This window comes from Macaca fascicularis, chromosome 7, assembly GCF_037993035.2.
Source record: "Macaca fascicularis isolate 582-1 chromosome 7, T2T-MFA8v1.1".
In the NCBI taxonomy this organism is placed as follows: Eukaryota; Metazoa; Chordata; class Mammalia; order Primates; family Cercopithecidae; genus Macaca; species Macaca fascicularis.
This window is the reverse complement of record NC_088381.1, coordinates 16210839-16232602: the sequence shown is the minus strand read 5'-3', so window position 1 is coordinate 16232602 and position 21764 is coordinate 16210839. Positions and strand designations below refer to the sequence as shown.

At 40.2% G+C, this 21764-nt stretch overlaps 1 protein-coding gene across 5 annotated transcripts in view; it reads left to right on the top strand.

Annotated features, from left to right (window-relative positions):
* The window catches only part of FSIP1 (fibrous sheath interacting protein 1), a 194880-nt gene that overhangs the window by 50746 nt on the left and 122370 nt on the right, over positions 1-21764 (top strand). For 4 of the 5 annotated variants that reach the window (XM_015452630.4, XM_005559144.5, XM_065547751.2 and 1 more), the window contains 2 exons: positions 7197-7355; positions 18409-18546. In XM_015452630.4, coding sequence (XP_015308116.3) covers positions 7197-7355; positions 18409-18546 — 297 coding nt within the window. The remainder of the gene's footprint in view (positions 1-7196; positions 7356-18408; positions 18547-21764) is intronic. The other variant, XM_065547750.2, reaches the window with a different exon arrangement.

Below are 21764 nucleotides of genomic sequence, written 5' to 3'. Positions count from 1 at the left end.
CTCTTTTTTCTCCTTTTGGGATACCTGTAAATGGGGTAACAAGAAATCCAGGGGTGAGCAGCTTATGTTTTTCTGTCCTCGGGTTCTGCGTTCCTTTGTGGATTTTGTCTTTAGGTTTGCGAGATTGCCGCTGCATCTGTAGGCAGTGTGTCCATCTTCCAGGCAGACAAGAGGAGGGAAGGATAAAGAGCGAAGAGACTCTCCTCTGAGGCTTTGCTTTTTCACTGGGGATGGAATGGTGTCCCCAGGACTTCTACCTGCATCTCACCGGCCAAGCTGTACACATAGCCGTTTGTTCAGTATGTTGCTGCAAGTGAGAAGGGGGAGTCAGGTATATGGCTTTCTCTTTTTTTGTAGTAGAGGTAGAAATGGGGATCATGTCAGTCAGTAGACAGTGTCTGCCACAGATGGCTATAGGACCTCTTGGATCTCTCTTCCAGGTCTTATAACATCTTTCTCATAATGTTAACCTTTTTTGCCATTTTGTACATATAAGCTCATTATACAGTTTTCTAAGTTGGGTTTCAACCATGTCTATTCTGCTGCTTAGCTACGCAGCTCTCTTTTGAGATTTTTAAAGACAATTGTTTTTAGACCCAGCGTGGTGATTCACGCATGTAATCTCAGCACTTTGGGAGGCCAAGGTGGGATGATCACTTGGGGCTAGGAGTTTGAGACCACCCTGGCCAATATGGTGAAACCCCATCTCTACTAAAAATACAATAATTAGCCAGGTGTGGTGGCGCACGCCTGTAATCCCAGCTACTTAGGAGGCTGAGGCAGGAGAATCGCTTGAACCTGGGAGGTGGAAGTTGCAGTGAGCCAAGATTGTGCCATCGCACTCCAGCCTGGGCAACACAGCGAGACTCCATCTCAAAAAAAAAAAAAAAATATATATATATATATTTACACTAATATTTACTGAGCGTTCTTTCTGCAAGTCCTCTTATCTGATGTGGGAGGTGAACGTAGAAATTCTAGAGTCAGATGGATGGTGGCAAATGTTAGAATAGAAATTCAGAGGAAGAAGCAGTGCAGCAGGAAAAGTTTAGGAAAACTTTGAAGAAGGAATCTATTTACTATATTCTCAAATCATACCAAACTTCTTGCTGTTCCTCAAATTCTCTGTGTTCTTTTAAATATCTGTGTTTTCAAATGTGCCCTTTCCTTTATGAAGTGCCCCACAATCTCATCTTTGACAAATAAATGCACAACTTAAAGAAAGTGACTAAAATGATAATTATGTTTTAATTCCCCCTGAACTCCTCTTCTCTGGTTGTTCTTTTTAGTGGCATGCATAATTTTTTTTTTTTTTTTGAGATGGAGTTTCACTCTTGTCGCCCAGGCTAGAGTGCAATGGCACGATCTTGGCTCACTGCAAGCTCTGCCTCCCAGGTTCAAGTGATTCTTCTGCCTCAGCCTCCCAAGTAGCTGGGATTACAGGTGCCTGCCACTGCACTATACTAATTTTGTATTTTTAGTAGAGACAGGGTTTCACCATGTTGGCCAGGCTGGTCTTGAACTCCTGACCTCAGGTGATCCGCCCACCTTGGCCTCCCAAAGTGCTGGGATTATAGGTGCGAGGCACCGTGCCCAGCCGTCATGCATAATTTTATGGATGTAACATTCTCTTGAATCTCTCTAGGATAGGGGACTGGTACCTGTTGGTCCCATGGCCTGTTAGGAACTGGGCTGCACAGCAGGAGGGGATGAGCGGTATGCTAGCGAGCATTACCACCTGAGCTGAGCCCCCTGTCACATCAGCCGCACATTAGATTCTCACAGGAGCACGAACCCTATTGTGAACTGCACATGGGTGGGATCTAGGTTGTCTGCTCTTTTTGAGAATCTAATGCCCGATGATCTGAGGTAGAACAATTTCATCCTGAAACCATCCTTTCTAACCTTGCCCCCCAGTCCATGGAATAATTGTCTTCCAAGAAACCTGTCCCTGGTGCCAAAAATGTTGGGGACTATTGCTCTAGGATACTTATTTAGAATTTAAAAAATATTTTCATCTGTGTTGGGAACTCACACTTGCAATGAATGGCACCCCCTAAGCTGTCTCTACTACCACCCTCACCAGTGAAATGGGTTTAGATCAGATCTCAGGTCACTCACATCTGGTAGTACTGAGTCGGGGAGTCTGGTGGTGTGGACCCTTAGTTACCTGCATGAACCCTACCTGTAAAGGATGCTGGTGAAGAGCATTTTCTGTTCTATCTTGGAAAGGTAAGATTCCTAAAAGCTAGAAGTTCCCCACACATAGCAAGGGTGTGTAGAGGTGCTACACAGATAGAAAAAAAGGATGCCATTTACTACCTCTTACATACATTATTTCTGTAATGGTGTAGTGCATGAAACATTTACATTTCTGTTGAATTTAATCTGACATGCTCTTTTAACTTCAGCGTCATTTGAAAATAATCCCATTCAGACAAGAATTTAAAATCTATTAGCCGCTATTTCATCATCGGTTTCATAGCTTTACTTTTCTGTGATTCTTTGTTATTTATCATTTGGGCTATATGGTATTAACATCACCTTTATTTAGGAAAAATTACTAGAGTTTGTGAGTAATTAGGTAATATATTTTAAAAATTATGCATAACTTTTTTTTTTAAGCTGTTCATGTTTATTTTCAACGGAGAGCAATGGAATTTAAATCAGAACCTGGACTTCTGTCAGTTTATTAGAGTTGTGTGCCTTTAGCTACCTGAACCTCACTGAGGCTCAATTTCTTTATACCAACTTACAAGTGTATTTAAGAACATTCATGACTATATCATAATCCTTATATTGATATACTACAATCTACCCACTTTCCCCCTATTTTTAGATGTTTTATTATAAATAGCATGGCAATAAATTTTTTATCAGTCATTGTTCTGGGTTGCAAGTAACAAAGATGGACTTTGGCTAAAGCAACACAAAATGAATTTATTGGGAGTTGTGAGTAGTCCATAGACTCAATGGGAAGTTTGGGGAACCAGGTTTGTACACCAGGCAGATGTCCAGGCAGCCATAGACATGGCTTTAGGAACAGCCTGGTTAGGGGCTGGCTGCCCCTGGCTCCACCAGACGTTTGTTCTCCAAGAGATGCTCATTGCTGCTACCATCACTGTCTCCATTAATCATTTCCCTGCAGCTTTGCTTCTGTCCCTCAAGGTTCGGGGTGTTTGCTTTCGATTAGCTGAGTCTAGGTCATCTGTTTGTCTCGATGTCAGAGAGTGGAGAGGAGTGTCTTGTCGTGATCCTTCCCTGCCAAGACCCACACGCTGTTTGGTTTCACTGAAACAGGGACTGTGAATGCCAGGGTCAAGAGGATAAAAATATAAAAGTCTTGCTGCATAAAGTTTTTACCTGTAATGCCTCTGATTATCACCTAGGGCTTAATTCCTGGTATTAGCATCTTGAAATCAAAATGTATGAAATAAGTTTCGTTGCCCTCTACTTGCCACGTTATTCCAAATATTCTTCATGATGCTTCTGTCCTCTTTTTGCACTAATGCTTCCCTTTATGACCTCATCCATTCTCACAGCCCCCAGGGTTTGAACCACTGTAGATATGTGGGTAAGTCAAGTGTATTTATTTCAATCCCAAGTCTCTATCTTGAATTTCACATAAAAGTATTTAACTGCCTAACGTAATCTGTGGATATCCTAGGGGGATGTCTGCCAGTTTCAAAAGGTCCCAAACAATTCATTAGCTTTCTCTTCAAACCTACTGCATCTATATAATCCCTAGTTTGGATAACGTGACCACCATCACACCATCACCGACTTCACAAAATCAGGAACTTGTTCTTTTTATTTTTTTGGTAAGGCCATAACAAAGTTTATTATTTTTTAAGTTGTTTATTTTAAACAAATAAAATACTTTTATTTTAGCTTCAGGGGTACACATGCAGGTTTGTTCTGTAGATAAATTGGATGTCACAGGACTCTGGTGTACAGATTATTTCATCATCCTGGTAATAAGAATAGTGTCCAATAGGTAGTTTTTTGATCCACTCCCTCCTACCACCCTCTGCCCTCAAGTAGGCCTCAGTATCTGTTGTTCCCTTCTTTTTGTCCATGTGTACTCAATGTTTGGCTCCCACTTATAAGTGAGAACGTGCAGTATTTGGGTTTTCATTCCTGTGTTATTTTGTTTAGGATTATGGCCTTCCGTTGCATCTGTGTTGCTGCAAAGGACGTTATCTCATTCTTTTTTATGGCTGCATAGTATTCCATGGTGTGTATGTCCCAAATTTTCTTTATCCAGTCTATTGAAAGGCATTTAGGTTGATTTTTGTGAATAGTGCTGCGATGAACATATGCATGCATGTGCCTTCCCCCACCCCCCCACCCTTGGGACATGGTTTTACTCTGTCACCCAGGTTGGAGTGCAGTGATGTTGTCATGGCTCACTGCAACTTCGACCTCCCAGGCTCAAGTGATCCTCCCACCTCAGCCTCCTGAGTATCTGGGACTACAGGTGCATATCACCACATCTGGCTAATTTTTAAAATTTTTTTTGTAAAGATGAGGTTTTGTCATGTTGCCCAGGCTGGTATTGAACTCCTGGGCGCAAGCCATACACCTGCCTTGGCCTCCCAAAGTGCTGGAATTATAGGCATGAGCCACTGCACCTGGCCTGCATGCATGTGTCTTTATGGTAGAATGATTTATATTCCTTTGGGTATATACCCATTAATGAGATTGCTGGGTTGAATGGTACTTGTGTTTTAAGTTCTTTGAGAAATTGCCACACTGCTTTCCACAATAGCTGAACTAATTTACATTCCTACCAGCAGCATATAGGTGTTTTTCTCTGTAGCTTTGCCAGTATCTGTGATTTTTTTGACTTTTTAGTAATGGTCTTTCTGACTGGTGTGAGATGGTATCTCATTGTGGTTTGATTTGCATTTTTCAAATGATTAGTGATGTTGAGCATTTTTTTCATATGCTTGTTGGCTATGTATGTGTCTTCTTTAGAAAATTGTCTGTTTGTGTCTTTTGCTTACTTTTTAATCGGGTTATTTGTTCTTTGCTTATTAATTTGCTTAAGTTCCTTATAGATTCTGGATATTAGACCTTTGTTGAATGCATAGTTTGCAAATATTTCCTCCCATTCTGTAATTGTGTTTACTCTATTGATAGTTTCTTTTGCTATGCAGAAGCTCTTTAATTAGGTCCTATTTGTCAATTTTTGTTTTTGTTGCAATTGCTTTTGGCATCTTCATTATGAAATCCTTGACGGGGATTATGTCCACAATGGTATTTCCTAGGTTATCTTCCAAGGGTTTTATAGATTTAGGTTTTACTTAATTTTTGTATATGGTGTAAGGAAGAATTCTGGTTTCAATATTCTGCATATGGCTAGCCAGTTATGCCAGCAGTGTTTATTGAACAGGGAGTCCTTTTCCCCATTGTTTGTTTTTGTCAACTTTGTTGCACATCAGATGGTTATATGTGTGTGGTTTTATTTCTGGGCTTTCTCTTCTGTTCCATTGGTCTCTGTGTCTGTTTTTGTACTAGTACTATGCTCTCTTGGTGACTGTAGCCTTGTAATATAGTTTGAAGTTAGGTAACGTGATGCGTCCTTTGTTCTTTTTGCCTAGGATTGGCTTGGCTATCCAGGCTCTTTTTTGGTTTCATATGAATTTTAAAATAGCTTTTTCTAATTTTGTTAAAAAGATCATTGGTAGTTTTTAGAATAGCATTGAATCTGTAAATTGCTTTGGGCAATATGGCCATTTTAGCAATACTGATTCTTCCTATCCATGAGCATGGAATATTTTTCCACTTGTTTGTGTCATCTCTGGTTTCTTTGAGCACTGCTTTTTAATTCTCATTGTAGAGGTCTTTCACCTCCCTGGTTAGCTGTATTCCTAGGTATTTTGTTCTTTTTACGGCTCTTGTGAATGGAATTGCGTTCTTGATTTGGCTCTCAGCTTGGATGTTGTTGGTGTATAGAAATGTTGTTGGTTTTTGTACATTGATTTTGTATCCTGAAACTTTGCTGAAATTGTTTGTCAAATATAGGAGCTTTTGGTCAGAGACTGTGGGTTTTTAGGTATAGAATCATGTCGTCTGCAAACAGAGATAGTTGAACTTCTTCTCTTTCTATTTGAATGCCTTTTATTTTTTTCTCTTTCTTGATTACTCTGATTAGGACTTCCAGTATTATGTTGAATAGGAGTGGTGACAGTGGGCATCCGTGTCTTGAGGAACTTGTTCTTCATCCTTGATCTTTATGTCTCCCTGTACTGTTCCACAAAATTACCTCCAGGTTCTGTAAATTCTACTTCCTATATATCTCTGGATTCTGTTCTGTGTTCCCAGAAAACATTCCTTAGTTCAGTCATTCAGCACTTTTGTTCTAGATTATAACTATTGCTTCTCAACTGGGCTTTCTGCCTCCACTCTTGCTCTCAGTAGTTCCAGTTTTAAAATACAGACCTGATCATGGTGTTTCCTTGATTAAGGTCCTGTTTTCTCCAGCCCTTTCCTGCCCACAGAGGTTAGTTGATCCTCTCTGGTTCCCGTGGTGCCCAGGGCTTACCAGCACTCTTCATACCTTGTTAAAATTGTTGCTGCCAAGAAATTGAGAACTCCTCGAGGGCAGAACCTTGTGATATTCTTATCGAATCACCAGTGCCTAGCATAATATATATGTTCAGTAGGCGTTTAGTGTGAGATTTTTGAATGAATGTAATGAATGGGTTTTATGAGTTAATATGGAACAAATATTAGTTGAATGAAAGATGATCAGTTACGTTTGTGAAACCAAAGCAACTGATTTTATAGACCCTGTGTTACTTTTAAGGAACAGAGTTTGAAAATACCATGTTCCATTACAGGGTAAACCTGCTTTCTTCCTACTTAACATGTCACAAAACATTTTTTGAATGTAGATAAATGAGAATGTCATGAGAACCAGACTGTGAAACTAAGAGATTTGTTCCACAGGGGAAACCCCCATCAAAATATTAGGAGATACTTTATGCAGGCTGGCAGATAACAAAACCAGAAACTATTTCATATTATTCTTTTACTAACCCAATGTTAATTCTGTTTGTGTGTGTGTGTTTGTGCATGTGTGTGTGTGTGTTTGTGTGAAGTCCTGGGCATTGTTGTAGCCCCCTGAAAGGTATATTTTGGCAAAAATATAGCCTGGGAATGATCTGGTGACCCTTGTTTCCTCTTAGGGTGATCAGTCTGGCTGGGTGGTCCCAGTAAAAGGATATGCACTGGCAGTCACCCAGCATCAGCAGCTTGCTGAAATTGATATAAAACTCCAGGAACTCTCTGCAGCCTCCCCAGCAATTTCCAGCTTTTCTCCAAGACTTGAAAATCAGAATAATCAGGTATTTGAAGAACCCGTAGACTGTTCAAGTTAATGTGTGCTAAAGCTAGTTCACATAATTTTACAATCTGGTTGTTAACCAGTTGCTTTTTCCAGTGATCATAGTTTCCTAACAGTGTGTATATTCCTTCGATTACTTCCACTTTCTACTCACTTTTCTTTCATTTGGGTAATTTTCTGGGATGGGGTCGCTGAGGAAATATTTATTTTAATATTATTGTATCTGTATGATTTAAGCTAAATCTCGATCATGATCAAGAGTGAGGGGAGGGAATAAAGCTGATATGGCACTCATGAGTCCTTTGAGAGCCTTATTTTTCTTTATTCCTCTGGCACTAGGTGTTAGCAGTGGCAGCCCTTTACTCCGTCACATTCTTTTCGCTCGTTTAATTTGACATCAAGTAGTGAAGCTCATTATGTTGACTTCTTTCCTATGAGAGTTTTGAAATGAATTGTTTCTTCTCTCAGTAGTTCCCTCAAATATTCTTTTACAAAGCAGATGTGGTGGTTCATGCCTGTAATCCCAGCACTTTGGGAGGCCAAGGTGGGTGGATCACTTGAGGTCAGGAGTTCAAGACCAGCCTGGCCAACATGCAACATGATGAAACCCTATCTCTACTAAAAATACAAAAATTAGCTGGGTGTGGTGGTGCATGCTTGTACTCCCAGCTACTCGAGAGACTGAGGCAGGAGAATCACTTGAACCCGGGAGGCGGGAGGTTGCAGTGAGTTGAGATTGTGCCACTGTGCTCCAGCCTGGGCAACACAACGAGATTCCCTGTCAAAAAAAAAAAAAAAAAAAAAAAAAATATATATATATATATATATATATATCTGGTAGAAGGTGTGGCATATCAGAAAAGTAAATTTCTCCCCCACCCCTATATTTTAGTACTTCATGGAGTCTGGTTTGGTTTGGGTGGTAGACTGAGGAGAAAATTTCTGATTGCATAAGAGATTAATAACTCTGTAGCAGCTTTGTGAAAGTTTTCACCAGATCATTTTCTCTACAATCGTAGATGGCTGTGATCTTTGTAGAACATCCAAAGATTTAAATATCAGTAGCCTATAGGTAATCCTTCTGATTTATAGTAAGCACCTTCTCTAAGCTGTCAGTTGAAGGTTAGGGATCTAGCTTCATGCCAGTTGAAGCAACCTGAGGGGAAAGGAGCAGTAGGAAGGTGTTCCTAGGAAACAGTTTTGTAACTGGTTGTATTTCTAAAGGACAGAACAGCTGCTTCTGATCCTTTAAACTGCAGTAGTGGTGCTGTTGTTCCCACTATCGATTTGAAATTCTGCAGTGGGATGAAAATATTTGGAAAACAGAGATAATTGGAATCTTTGTCCTCACTTGAATGTGTCCCAGGACTTTGTTTTTTATTTTATTTTATTTTATTTTATTTTATTTTATTTTAAGATGGAGTCTTGCTCTGTCACCAGGCTGGAGTGCAGTGGTACAATCTCAGCTCACTGCAACCTCCACGTCCCAGGTTCAAGCGATTCTCCTGCCTCAGCCTCCCAAGTAGCTGGGACTACAGGTGCCCGCCACCACGCCCGGCTAATTTTTGTATTTTTAGTAGAGATGGGGTTTCACCATGTTGGTCAGGATGGTCTCTGTCTCCTGACCTCGTGATCCACCTGCCTTGGCCTCCCAAAGTGCTGGGATTACAGGCGTGAGCCACCGTGCCTGGCCATATCTCAGGAATTTGACATGAGTTAGGCTAGTTTATTTATGTTACTGAATTCTATTTTTCAAAAAGTAGGAACCCTACATAGAATAATAAAATGTTTCAGAGATACTCTTTGTTCTTTTCATGTTTCAGTTTATTTTTGTTGTTGTTATTAGATTTCAAGGGTAGCTGAAATCTCAGAGCTGAACTATGGTCTTAAATATGGAAAATGTGTTTTTCATGACTGTCAAATGAAGTGAAGTCTGTGAAGTCCGAGGCACTGATAGAGCCATCCAAAAGGTGCATTTTTGGCAAAAATATAGCACGGGAATGACCTGGTGACCCTTGTTTCCTCCTCTTCTTGAAAGAGACAGAGAATTCAGAGCTTTATTGGGCCATTAGGATTTCAAATAAAAAGCATGAATATGGTCCCATTTTCTCATCATCAACAAAATCACATTTTCAGAGTTCACATTTATGGTTCAGATAAGATATTTTAAAAATAATGAAAGGGAAAACCAGTACATTACATTTTTGTTACATACTGAGATTATGTGTTTTTATGTGAAACAACATATATTTGGAAAGAAAAGGGAAAACAACATTTTGGGATTCCCATTGGATGTAGAAACAAAAATGTAGTTGTTAAAAAGAAATAATTTATGCTTTTTGCATGTAAAAGAAAAAAGAATATCTTTTGAGCTTTTGTTCAATTTCCCTTTGGCATTTCTTCATTTCTAACTAAAACCAGCATTGCACATTGAATTTTCAAAGCAAAAATGCTAACATGGCAAAGTATTTTAAGGATATTATTTTTGGATTGGACTACCTTTTGTATAAGTACACTGTATCTTGAATAAACCCTGTGTATCTGTGTAGTTGATGAATGAGTTCCAATCAATTGCTAATCCACAAATATTCATAGTTCATATTCACTGTAACTCTTCTGCAAACCATTAACTCACCAGTAATTTTTCTACGTCCTCCTTAAGAATTTCTTTTAAGTGGAATATAAATTTCTGTTTTTGAACAATTGATTCAACACATACTGAGTGCTCCTGGATATAAGGAATTGTAGAGAACTTAAAGGTGAATCAGGCAAATAAAATACTTTGGAATCAGAAAGTCTCACTTCAGCCTGGGCACAGTGGCTCACGCCTGTAATCCCAGCACTTAGGGAGGCCAAGGTGGGCGAATCACGAGGTCAGGAGATCAAGAGCATCCTGGCTAACACGGTTAAACCCCGTCTCTACTAAAAATACAAAAGAAAATTAGCTAGGTGTGGTGGCGGGCACCTATAGTTCCAGGTACTCGGGAGGCTGAGGCAGCAGAATGGTGTGAACCTGGGAGGCAGAGCTTGCAGTGAGCCGAGATCGTGCCACTGTGCTCCAGCCTGAGCGACAGAGCAAGACTCCGTCCCAAAAAAAGAAAAATAAAAGAAAAAAAAAGATGGAAATTATCTGCACATGTATGCATATGTAACAAATCTGCACGTTGTGCACCTGTACCCTAGAACTTAAAGTATAATTAAAAAAAAAAAAGTCTCACCTCAAATTTGGCTCTAACATTTACTAGTTCTGTGGACTTGGGCACTAATTAGAAGCTCTCTAAACCTCGTTTTCCTTGTTTATAAAATAATAGTAATATTCTTTAGGGTTCTTGTAAAGAGTAGCTGAGTTAATATACATAAAGTGTTTAGCACAGTGACACAGAACTCAGCGAATTATATTATTATAAGTGACATAAAGAATGTATTTCTTTACGGGAGGTATTGAGTATATGTAGAAAACTGTGGACAAGACAGCACAGGCAAGTGCCATAGAAAGCTTTTTTTTCTTCAAGAGACAAGGTCTCGCTCTGTCACCCAGACTGGAAGTACAGTGGTGCAATCATGGCTTGCTGCAGCCTTCACCTCCCGGGCCCAAGTGATCCTCCAACCTCACCCTCCCCAGAAGCTGGAACTACAGGTGCACGCCATCACACCAGCTATTTTTTTTTTTTTATTTTTTGTAGAGATGTGGTCTCACTGTGTTGCCTAGGCTGGTCTTGAACTCCTGGCCTCAAGAGATTCACCTGCCTCAACCTCCCAAAATGCTGGGATTACAGGCGTGAGCCACCGTGCCCAGGCTCATAGAAGGCTATAAGTAAAGTGCTGTGGTGGTTCAGAGGGGAGGGAGAGAGCACATCCAAGGAATATCCAGAAAGTCTATTTCCATAAGTGAGGGGCAGGAGGAGGAAGAGGAACTAGGGAAGGAGGCAGAGGGACCAGAGACACAGAAGAAGACCACCATTGTGTATCACGAGGCTGAAAACTGGTGGCTTACAGCAGCGGTCCCCAACCATTTTGGCATCAGGGACTGGTTTCATGGAAGACAGTTCTTCCACGGACCCAGGGAGAGGGATGGATTCGGGATGATTTAAACATGTTACATTTATTGTGTACTTTATTTCTATTATTATTACATTGTAATATATAACAAAATAATTATACAACTTACCATAATGTAGACTCAGTAGGAGCTCTGAGCTTGTTTTCCTGCGACTAGATGGTTCCATCCAGGGGTGATGGGAAACAGTGACAGATCATCAGGTATTAGATTCTCATAAGGAGTGTGCAGCCTAGATCCCTTGCATGTGCAGTTCATGATAGGGTTCACACTACTGTGAGAATCTGATGCCGCTGCTGATCTAACAGGAGGCAGAGCTCAGGTGGTGAGGCGAGTGAGGGGAGTGGCTGCAAATACAGATGAAGCTTTACTTGTGCCTGCCACTGACCTCCTGCTCTGGGGCCCGATTTCTAACAAGCCACCTACCAGAGCCGTCCATGGCCTGGGGGTCAGGAACTCCTGACCTACAGGAGAAATTAATCTCCCAGATGGGTCTCCTTTTGCTTACAAAGTGTTTAAAGATTTTTCTTAGTCAACATTTAAAAAATTAGGTGAATTCCTATAAAAATCCAAATTTCTAGTTCTCTCTTGAAAAATTCAAATTAGAAAATATGTCAGCATTAGACCTAAATTCTTGCTTGGCAATTACTGGATTGAGCTGAATAGCAACTGCTCTTTCTATGGGGCACAGATTCTCCAGTTTGCTGCAGTATCCACCACTTTATATTGCATGGCAGGCCCTGAGGCCCACTTCACGCATTTATGTTGCTTGTCCAGCCTTTGCAGAGATCATCAGTACATTTTTGAATGCCTGCTTATTTCGTGGGAGATACTGTAGTGGCTGATGTAGTGTCCAGACTAGTATGAAGCTTGATCTCTGACCTCAAGGTAGCTTGTAGGATACCAGAGGATGTGATGTAAACATAGAACAAGTTGTGGAGTGACTGTGCAGTGAAACAGGAACCACCACCAGATGGGCACTGATCGGATGAAAAGTACGGAAAGTGTATGCTGCGGGAGCACGGGGAAAGGAAGGGTTATTTGATGAAGGCATGATATTTTAAAAATTCCTTTGAAGATTTATTTTTGTTGGTCAAGAAAACAGTTTTCTGAACAAGCTGAAACATAGACTTTCTGACTTATCTGTGTATGGTAACTATAAGGTAGTAAGTTGGTATCCACATAGATTTAAGATGATAAATGTGGTTGGGTCAATGTGGTTGAGTTAGAATAGTTTGAGGAACTCTAGGAATGTGGCTCAGAGATGAAGGAGGTGTTGGTCTTTGTGAAAAGGGCAGATAAGAAGTCTTCTTCTCTTTACGGGCTCGCTGATTGTGATGTTCTCATATAGATGCTCTGGCCCAGCACTTAACTTTATGGCAATGTTTTAAAAGCGGCATTTGGCTTTTACGCATCTGATTTCCTTAGCATAAAACAAAGCATGTGGTCACAGTCAAAAGAAAGAATGGCATATTACTGCTCTTTCTGTAATGTGAATAATATGTGGTTGCAGTTTTTACATCTGCTTTTTATTTTCATTTTGTCTTAGCAAGAGAACTAATTGAAGCAATTTTTTCTTAAGATCTGTGGTTTAACTGTGCATACTTTTCTGTATCCATCTCCTAACCCTCAACAAATCAGTTCGTTCTTTCCATGTATTGTAAATCCCATCATAAAACTGAGTGATGTTCTATAATTTAGTTACCATACTTCTTATTTGTAGATGTATTAGATTCCAGTTCTCTCCAGAAATATCTAAGATATAGGAGTTATGTAAGCATTCAGTTTCTTAAATCCTTAGCAACTGGATTCAATAATAACTTCTATTCCATTTGGCTCTTATATACAAGTACAGTTTATTCATCTCTCATGAAATCAGTTTTACTAAATCTAGAATTCCAGTTCACCATTAGATTTTTTTTTCTGATTGGGGAGGGCCTCAGAAATGGCTCTCCTTGACAGGCGGCATCACTGTGTTCTTAAACTAACTAGTTTAATTGAATATAAAGGTCCTCCTTAATTTGATTTATTTTCTTGTTCTTAAAATATTGATTCAGTTGTACACAATTTGGTAAGCTCCAGAAAAAATTAGCAATCATTTGATTGAGGAAAATTGTAGTTTATATTGATCTCCTTTCTTGCCAAGCTCATGCTATTATTGCTGACAGCAACAATTAATTTTTTTTTGGTCTCTTCCTGTCTCAATATTAGCTGAAGTTGAGGAAATACAGACCATTGTTTGACATGTAATTCTGAAAGATGTTTTATTATTGGGTCCAGGGATTTGTATAGTTCCAGTAATGGCCATGGACTCCACTTGACCCCAGATGTACTTAAAGTGTTGGTTGAGGGCAGGAATTTAGGATTTTTTAAATGTATGCTAGTTACAGGCACAGAAATCTTATTGACCATCTGTTCGTTTCCAAAACCCATAGAAGCCACAGGAGCATGGATTTATGGGTTTGAGGAACAAACAAGAAGTTACTTCAGAGCTCTTTACCTCCAGTGCCAATCTGTTAGATCTCCAGTTAAATCTGGGAAACTACCCTTGCCACCTCCATTTTACAGATTACTGTGAAGCTTATATTTCTTTGCTTCCCTCTGTTAAGCTTCTGATGTAGTCAAGGTTTCCTTCATTTTATGGCATTATTCCAAGGTGATAAAAACAATCTGCCTGAAATATCGTTTTCTCTACTTTTGGTACTGCCAGGCACACGATCCATCTGATGACAGGAAATAGCAGGAGCCTATGGAAATGTATAGCACTAGCTTGAAAACATAGGCCAAACTGGCTTTTTTTAGACAGGTTTGTATTTTGCCAATCCTTAACGCATGCCTTATTTGCATATCAAATAACTTATGAAGCTGTGGGTAATTTCCTCTGTTTTTGACTTTTGAAAATGAGTTTATTTTGCTTCAAAGATCCCTTTTGGCCTACTCAACACCACACATACTTTTTCTAAGGATAAACTCAGAATCTCTTGGCAAGCAATTAGTCAAATCAACAAGTATCTATTGATCTTGGCCTCAGGGACAGTTCCCTTCTTGTGGCATATCGAGTACAGCTTTTATTGAATTCTCCATAAAAGCATTCCTGTATGACTCAGAAACACAGAAATGATATGTCGGTCAGAGAATCTGATTAAACATTTCTCCTATGAGAAATCAAGATACTTCCCGATGATTACAAGGACAGACAGTCCTGGTTGGCACTTTGTTGTGAGAAAAGGATCTTTCCTGGCACCACAGAGCTTTTTGAGTTTGCAGCTGGGCAATTTCTGTCAGCATCAGTGGCTACCTTTCCTTGCCCCCTCTTGGCCTCTGCTTTCATCATACAATATTTTTCAAATATTTGAACTATACGGTTATGCTATTGGAGGCCATGACTGAAGAAAGCTGTTGTATATCCTTTGGGTCTAATTGTAGAGAATTACAGACTCATAAGCTATTAGAAGGGGAAATAACTTTCTCAGAAGTAATTGAGACCCAGAAAGAGGAGGTGACTTCCTTAAAAGTACACAGCTGATTGTTCCAGCAGAACTGAAGCTAGAATCCAGCCTTCGGGTCTATACCTCTCAGGTATGGAGAGTCACATTGTCAGAACAGAACAAAAATGGCCTTGGTAGAAAAATTTGTTAAAAATAAAAAATTAGTGGCTCACGTCTGTAATCCCAGCACTTTGAGAGGCTGAGGCAGGAGGATCCCTTGAGCCCAGCAGTTCAAAATCAGGCTGGGCAACATAGTGACATCCATTCCTTCTTCATACACAAAAAATCAGCCAGGCAAGGTGGTGTGCGCCTGTAGTCCCAGCCACTTGAGAGGCTGAGGTGAGAGGATCGCTTGAGCCTGGGAGGACGAGGCTGCAGTGAGACGTGACTGCACCACTGCACTCCAGCCTGGCTGGCAGAATAAGACCGTGTCTCAAAAAAAAAAAAAGGCCTGTCTGCTTATGAAATTGATACATGTTTATTGTAGGAAATTCAGGAACTACAAAAACAAGAAAAATAAGATTAAATAATCAGGATTTTTACCAAGTTAATTATTGTTAAATTTCCTTCCAGTCTATTTCTCTCTACACACACACACACTCACACACACACTCTATATATCAGTTAGAGTTTTTGACAAGAAACAAAAGGAATACCTAGCTTGTATTTTGAAGATAATTATATGAAGGGACTATTTATATAGCTTTAAAGGAGCTAACAGTGGATGTTGGGACACCAAGAGACTAGCCACAGTGGACAGGGGGAAGAAAAAGTGTGTGGGAGCTCAGCAAGAGCTGGAGCTGGGGGAGAAGAACTGGCCATCTGAAGTTGTAATAATAGAGGACATGAGCAAAGGGTTAGCCAACCCCAGCCCCCTCAGCATGAGCATTTGAGCTGTAGTTAGTTTCCTAACTCTGTTTCCTTGGCAGTCTGAGAAAAGTTGGAATGCCAAATACGTTAGGAGGCAACTTTGCTTATGCTTAAAATGATCCCTGGATTGGGAGAATTATAAAGACCTGATGGAGAAGCCATATTTTGGGCATCTCTCACTGCAGTGATTCTTGTGGCTGGGCACATTTCTTGCTGGGTCCCTGGACTCAGTGTGCCTGTGGGGGCATTTCAAGATATAATGGCTCCTGTAGGATAGGCGGATTTTAAGACAGGCAGCTTATAGCTGTTTTGCTCTTTATACCTATATTGTTTTGGCATGGACTGTAGCAAACACTCCCATTGAAAAGGGATACCTGATACTGCCCTGCTGTGTTTCCTGTTTTATATCCTTCTGAGTAGAGTGGCTCTAAGTGTGTCCTCTGTTAGTCTTTGAGCATGAACATGCAGTTGAATCTAAGAAAACTCAGCACATCTCAGGGATACATCACTGCCCAAACTGTGATGCAAAAGTGTGGGGGGAAGGGGAAAAATACCCCAAGCTCTCTCTCCTTCTGTCCTCTACTCTCCTAGAACTCCTCTCCTTACTTTGACTAAACCTAACCGGAAGATGGAGCTCCAGGAGAAACGCTCTGATGGTCCCAGCTGTGGCAGGTACTCACCAGAGTTTATCATACTTCTATTGATGGACACCTGGGCTGTTTTCAGTTTTTAGCTGCCATGAACATTTGTGTACAAGGCTATAGTTACATATTTTAATTTCTCTTTGATAAATTCATAGGAGTTGAATTTTTGGGTCACAGGATCGACAAACATTTAACTTTTTAAGAAATGGCCTGTTTTGGCATGGTGGCTCACAATTGTAATCCCAGCACTTTGAGAGGCCAAGGCGGGTGGATCACAAGGTTAAGAGATCGAGACCATCCTGGCCAACATGGTGAAACCCTGTCTCTACTAAAAATACAAAACTTAGCCGGGCATGGTGGCGCATGCTTGTAATCTCAGTTACTCAGGAGGCTGAGGAAGGAGAATCTCTTGAACCCAGGAAGCAGAGGTTGCAGTGAGCGGGAATTGTGCCACTGCACTCCAGCCTGGCAACACAGCGAGACTCCATCTCAAAAAAAAAAAAGAAAGGGCCTGTTTTTCAAAGTGGTTGTACCATTGTATAGTCCTGCAAACAATGTAAGAGAGTCCCTCTTGTTTCACACATTTCCAGCATTTGGTGTTCAGTTTTTCATCTGGGCCATGCTAGTGGTTATGTAGTAGTGTCTCGTTGTGGTTTAATTGAATTTCCCCAATGACTAATGATGTGGAGGAGGTTTTCATGTTCTTATTTGTCATGCACACAGCTTTTATGAAGTATCTGTGCAAGTCTTTATAGAATTTGATTGTCATTTGATTGATTGTTATTGTCTATTTGATTATTTTTATTATCGAGTTGTAGGAGTTCCTTATGTGTTCTGGATACAAGTCCTGTGTCAGATATGTGTGTTATGATCATTGTCTCTCAGTTAGTGGTTTATTCATTTTCTCAATGGTGGCTTTGATTAAGCAACATTTAAAAATGTTGTTAAGTCCAACTTATAATTTATTTCTTTTTGTTCCTTCTCTTTGCTTGCCCTAAGATTTAGAAAAAATCCTAGTTGTAGATTATTAAAATAATTTCAATTTAAAAATGAAATCCAGGGTGCTTTTCAGATTACCATGTGTCCTACTTCATAGCAGGTGTGTCTTCATAAAAGTTTATAAAATGCTGACTGCTTAGCATTGCAAAGAGACCTTGATACCATTTTTTCCAAACTCCTCCCTAACATTAGATTTCCTTTAAAAAATATTTCTGATAATAATTCAGCCTCTAGATGTATATTAGACTGTTCTCTCACTGCTATAAAGAAATACCTGAGAATGAATAATTTATAAAGAAAAGAGGTTTAATTGGCTCACGGTTCTGTAGGCTGTACAAGAGGCATAGCAGCTTCTGCTTTTGGGGAAGCCTCAGGAAACTTACAATCATGGCAGAAGGTGAAGGGGAAGCAGGCACTTCTTACATGGCCAGAGCAAGAGGAAGAGAGAGAGAAGAGGGAGGTGATACACACTTCTAAACAACCAGACCTCGTGGTAACTCACTCACTCACAATCACGAAAACAGCACTGAGGGTATGGTGCTAACCCATTCATGAGAACTCCACCCCCATGACCCAGTCACCTCCCACCAGGCGCCACCTCCAACGCTGGGGATTACAATTTGACATGAGATTTGGTAGGGACACAGAGCCAAACCATATCAGGATGCTTCTAGAGATTGAAAGCTACCAGAAGTGAGAAATGAAGCCAAATATAAAATAATCACTTCTTGAAATTGACACACTCTTTTAATAATTTGCTAAGTAGAATTGTATGCAATAAAAATTGGGTTCCTTTCCTGCTTTTTGTATGTACAATTGGACCTTTACCTCCTAAAATGGAAAGACTTTAAAGCATTATAAAATATTGTTTTGAAGGGAAGAAATATTGTTCGAGAAGCAAAGCTAACCCTCAAGGCTCAGTTGCTTTGAGGTTGGTATGTGACAGCACATTTCCAGCCTGGAAATGATGTTTTGTTTTTTTTTTTTCTTAATTAGGAACCTGACCTTGATGGTGAAAAAAATATGGAAGTAACTCCAGGAGAAAAGGTACTCAGGAACACCAAAGAGCAACGGGATCTGCGTATTCGGCTGAGAGAGATTGATGAAAAGCTGAGAATGATGAAGGAAAATGTGGTAAGTCTTTCTTTTTTTTAAATTAACTTTTTTTTAGACAAAAATAGAGTTGGGGTCTCTCTATGTTGCCCAGGCTGGTCTCGAACTCCTGGGCTCAAGTGACCTGCCCCACTCAGCCTCCCAAAGTGCTAGGATTCCAGGTGTGGGCCACCACACCTGACCATCTCTCTTATTTAAAGATGGTATAACCAAAATTTGTACCAAAAAAGGTTTCAGTCTCTTCTGACTATTTTATGACTCTTCTCATGTGTTAAATCAGCCATGTGAATTTGTCAGTCACAATGTGAATAAAAGCTAAACATATAATTCATAGGACTTTGATATTATTCTGAATTTAAGCAATTTATATAATATAAAACATTAATTTAAATAACATAAAGCATATTCTGACTTCAGATAGTGTGTAAGATACTTCGGATAGTGTGTAAGATACTATCTGAAGTCAGAATAATTATCCTTAATCCTAATATTCTGACAGTGACACAAATACTCATTTTTTTGTGGAAAAATTTGGTAGTTCTCCCTAAAATCATCCTTCTGTTTTGAACTTATAGCTTAAATTCTCTCACTTTTTGTTTGTAATTACTAATATATTATTAGTAATTAATGAATTTTAATGCATTCCAAGTCTTTCTTGGCCTACTTCATGTTTTTCTTGCTCAACATGAAGACATGTCATTACTGATGAGTGAAAACTCTTAGAGCAACCCAGTTGTGAGCTGGTTGATACTCTGAACCTGTTAGAAATGCTCTATTGTATTATGATTTTCCAGCTACCTACAGCATGTTTTTAGCTGGATACCTGGATTTTCCCTAAAATTAAACATGTCAAGGCTGAGCTTGTGACTGTGGTCTTGTGGTAATTACCTGCAGTAACCCCTTTTGGTTTCCTGCTAAATTCTGTCATCTTGGGTGATCTTCAAGCCTCTTTGAGTTTTAAACAATGTGACTAATTTGTTGCCAAATCCTTCCTGAGTTTCTTATGACTCAAAGTCTTTTTTTTTCTGTCCCTACTTTTATCACCCTTCTCTCAGTGTTGTCACCTCATGCCTTAGCCACTTATAACCTGGTTTTTGTAGGATTTCTTGTTTCCAGTCACTCCCTCTGTCATTATTCCACTTAATATACTGCACTGTGGAGTAAACATCAGGTGAGTGATTTTAAAATATGCTCCCCTTCAGAGCCCCTGAGTGTGTGTCACAATCCCGTCTTCACACCTTAATGGTCAAGCCCAGCTGAACTGCCCTCACTGCCCGCAGGCCACAGATAGCAGCACTGACACAGAGCCTGATGGAGATCAGGGTCACCTCATGAGAGTTGGCAGCAGATCTAAAGGGAATGAATACATGGTGCTTCTTTTAGAGCTCATTTTTATTTGCTTTGCATGGAGAATCTCACGGGTGTTATATTTCAGGGAGACCTCTGTTTCCATTTTCAGAGAGATTTCCCTGATTCTGTTGATGGGATGAAGTAGAAGAAGTAGGAATGGGCCGGGGGCAGTGGCTCACTCCTGTAATCCCAGCACTTTGGGAGGCCGAGGTGGGCGGATTGCCTGAACTCAGGAGTTCGCGACCAGCCTGGGTAACAAGGTGAAACCCCGTCTCTGCTAAAATCCAAAAAAAATTAGATTGGTGTGGCGGCGTGCACCTGTAGTCCCAGTTACTTGGGAGGCTGAGGCAGGAGAACTGCTTGAACCCGGGAGGTGGAGGTTGCAGTGAGCCCGAGATTGCACAACTGCACTCCAGCCTGGGTGACAGAGTAAGACTCCGTCTCAAAAAAAAAAAAAGTAGGAATGGTAGGGAAGTGTAAGGGGGCTCTTGGCCATTCATTGTAGTGGTAATGATGGTACATTGTGAATTCAATATGATAAATGAAATGTTTGTGGTTTGATTGGTTTTGAAAACTGTTGGTACCTCCTCTCACCCCATATCTGCCAATCCAAGGTAGGCTAAGCCTGTCACTCCCCATGATCCATTCTCCTGATTTCTGACTGCTGTGGTCTGGAGGTTTGTGTCCCCCCAGAATTCCTGTTGAAACCCTAATCCCCAAGGTGATGGGATTAGGAGGTGGAGAATTTGGGGAAGCGATTAGGTCATGTCAGTGAAACCCTTGTGAGTGAAATTAGTGCCTTTATAAAAGAGGCCCAAGGGAACTCATTTGCCCCTTTTACCGTGTGAGGATGTAGTGAGAAGTCACCCCTATCAACAAGGAAATGGGCCCTTACTAGGCACCAAACCTGCCAGCTCTTTGATCTTGGACTTCCCAGCTTCTAGAACTGTGAGAAATAAGTTTCTGTTGTTTATAAACCACCCAAAATACCATTATTTTGTTGCCCAAACAGACTAAGACACTGGCCATTTATCACATACCTTGAACCTGTACCTGTTCTTTTCTACCACGTCTCTACCATTATTTAATTTTTGGCTGAAAACCAGGATCCTTTAAGAAAGCGTATGTCATTCCACTGCCTTATGAAGTTTGGCTACACTTAAAAGGGATATAATAAATGTCAAGAGTTGGTTGTTATCCAAGTGGAAAAGAATAATACATGAGTAGATAAGAGCAGTTATTGAATACCAACTATGAGCCAGGCACTGTCCCAAGTATTTTACAGATACTAAAGTGTTTAATCATCACAGCTGCTCCATAAGGTAAATACCAGTCCTCATTTTGTAGATGAAGAAATGGAGCGAAAGAGAGATTGACTAATTCCTTAAGGTTATACGGCTAGTAAGTGAGGAGATAGGATTCAAATGGTTAGCATTTAACAACTATGCTATTACTGCCTTTCTGGGACTTGCTTTTCTTTTCATGATTAATGTTGTTTTTTTGTTAATTAAAGTGTGATAAACTTGTTATAATCAGTAATATTCATGAGTGAAATGTTTGGGTTCCCCTATACAAATTTTATTTTCATAGTTTTGTCTTTTACAGTTAACACTTTCAGAGGCTGTTATCTGCATGATAAAGGCCCACGAATATTAATCTGTACTATTTTTTTTTTTTTTTTTCTGAGAGTATCACTTCCGTTGCCCAAGTTGGAGTGCAGGTAATCCTCCCACCTCAGCCTCCTGAATAGCTGGGACTACAGGTGTGTGCCACCATGACCAGCTAATTTTTTTATATTTAGGAGAGGCAGGGGTTTACCTTGTTTCCCAGACTGATCTGTCACTCCTGAGCTCAAGCAATCTGCCCACCTTGGCCTCCCAGAGGGCTGG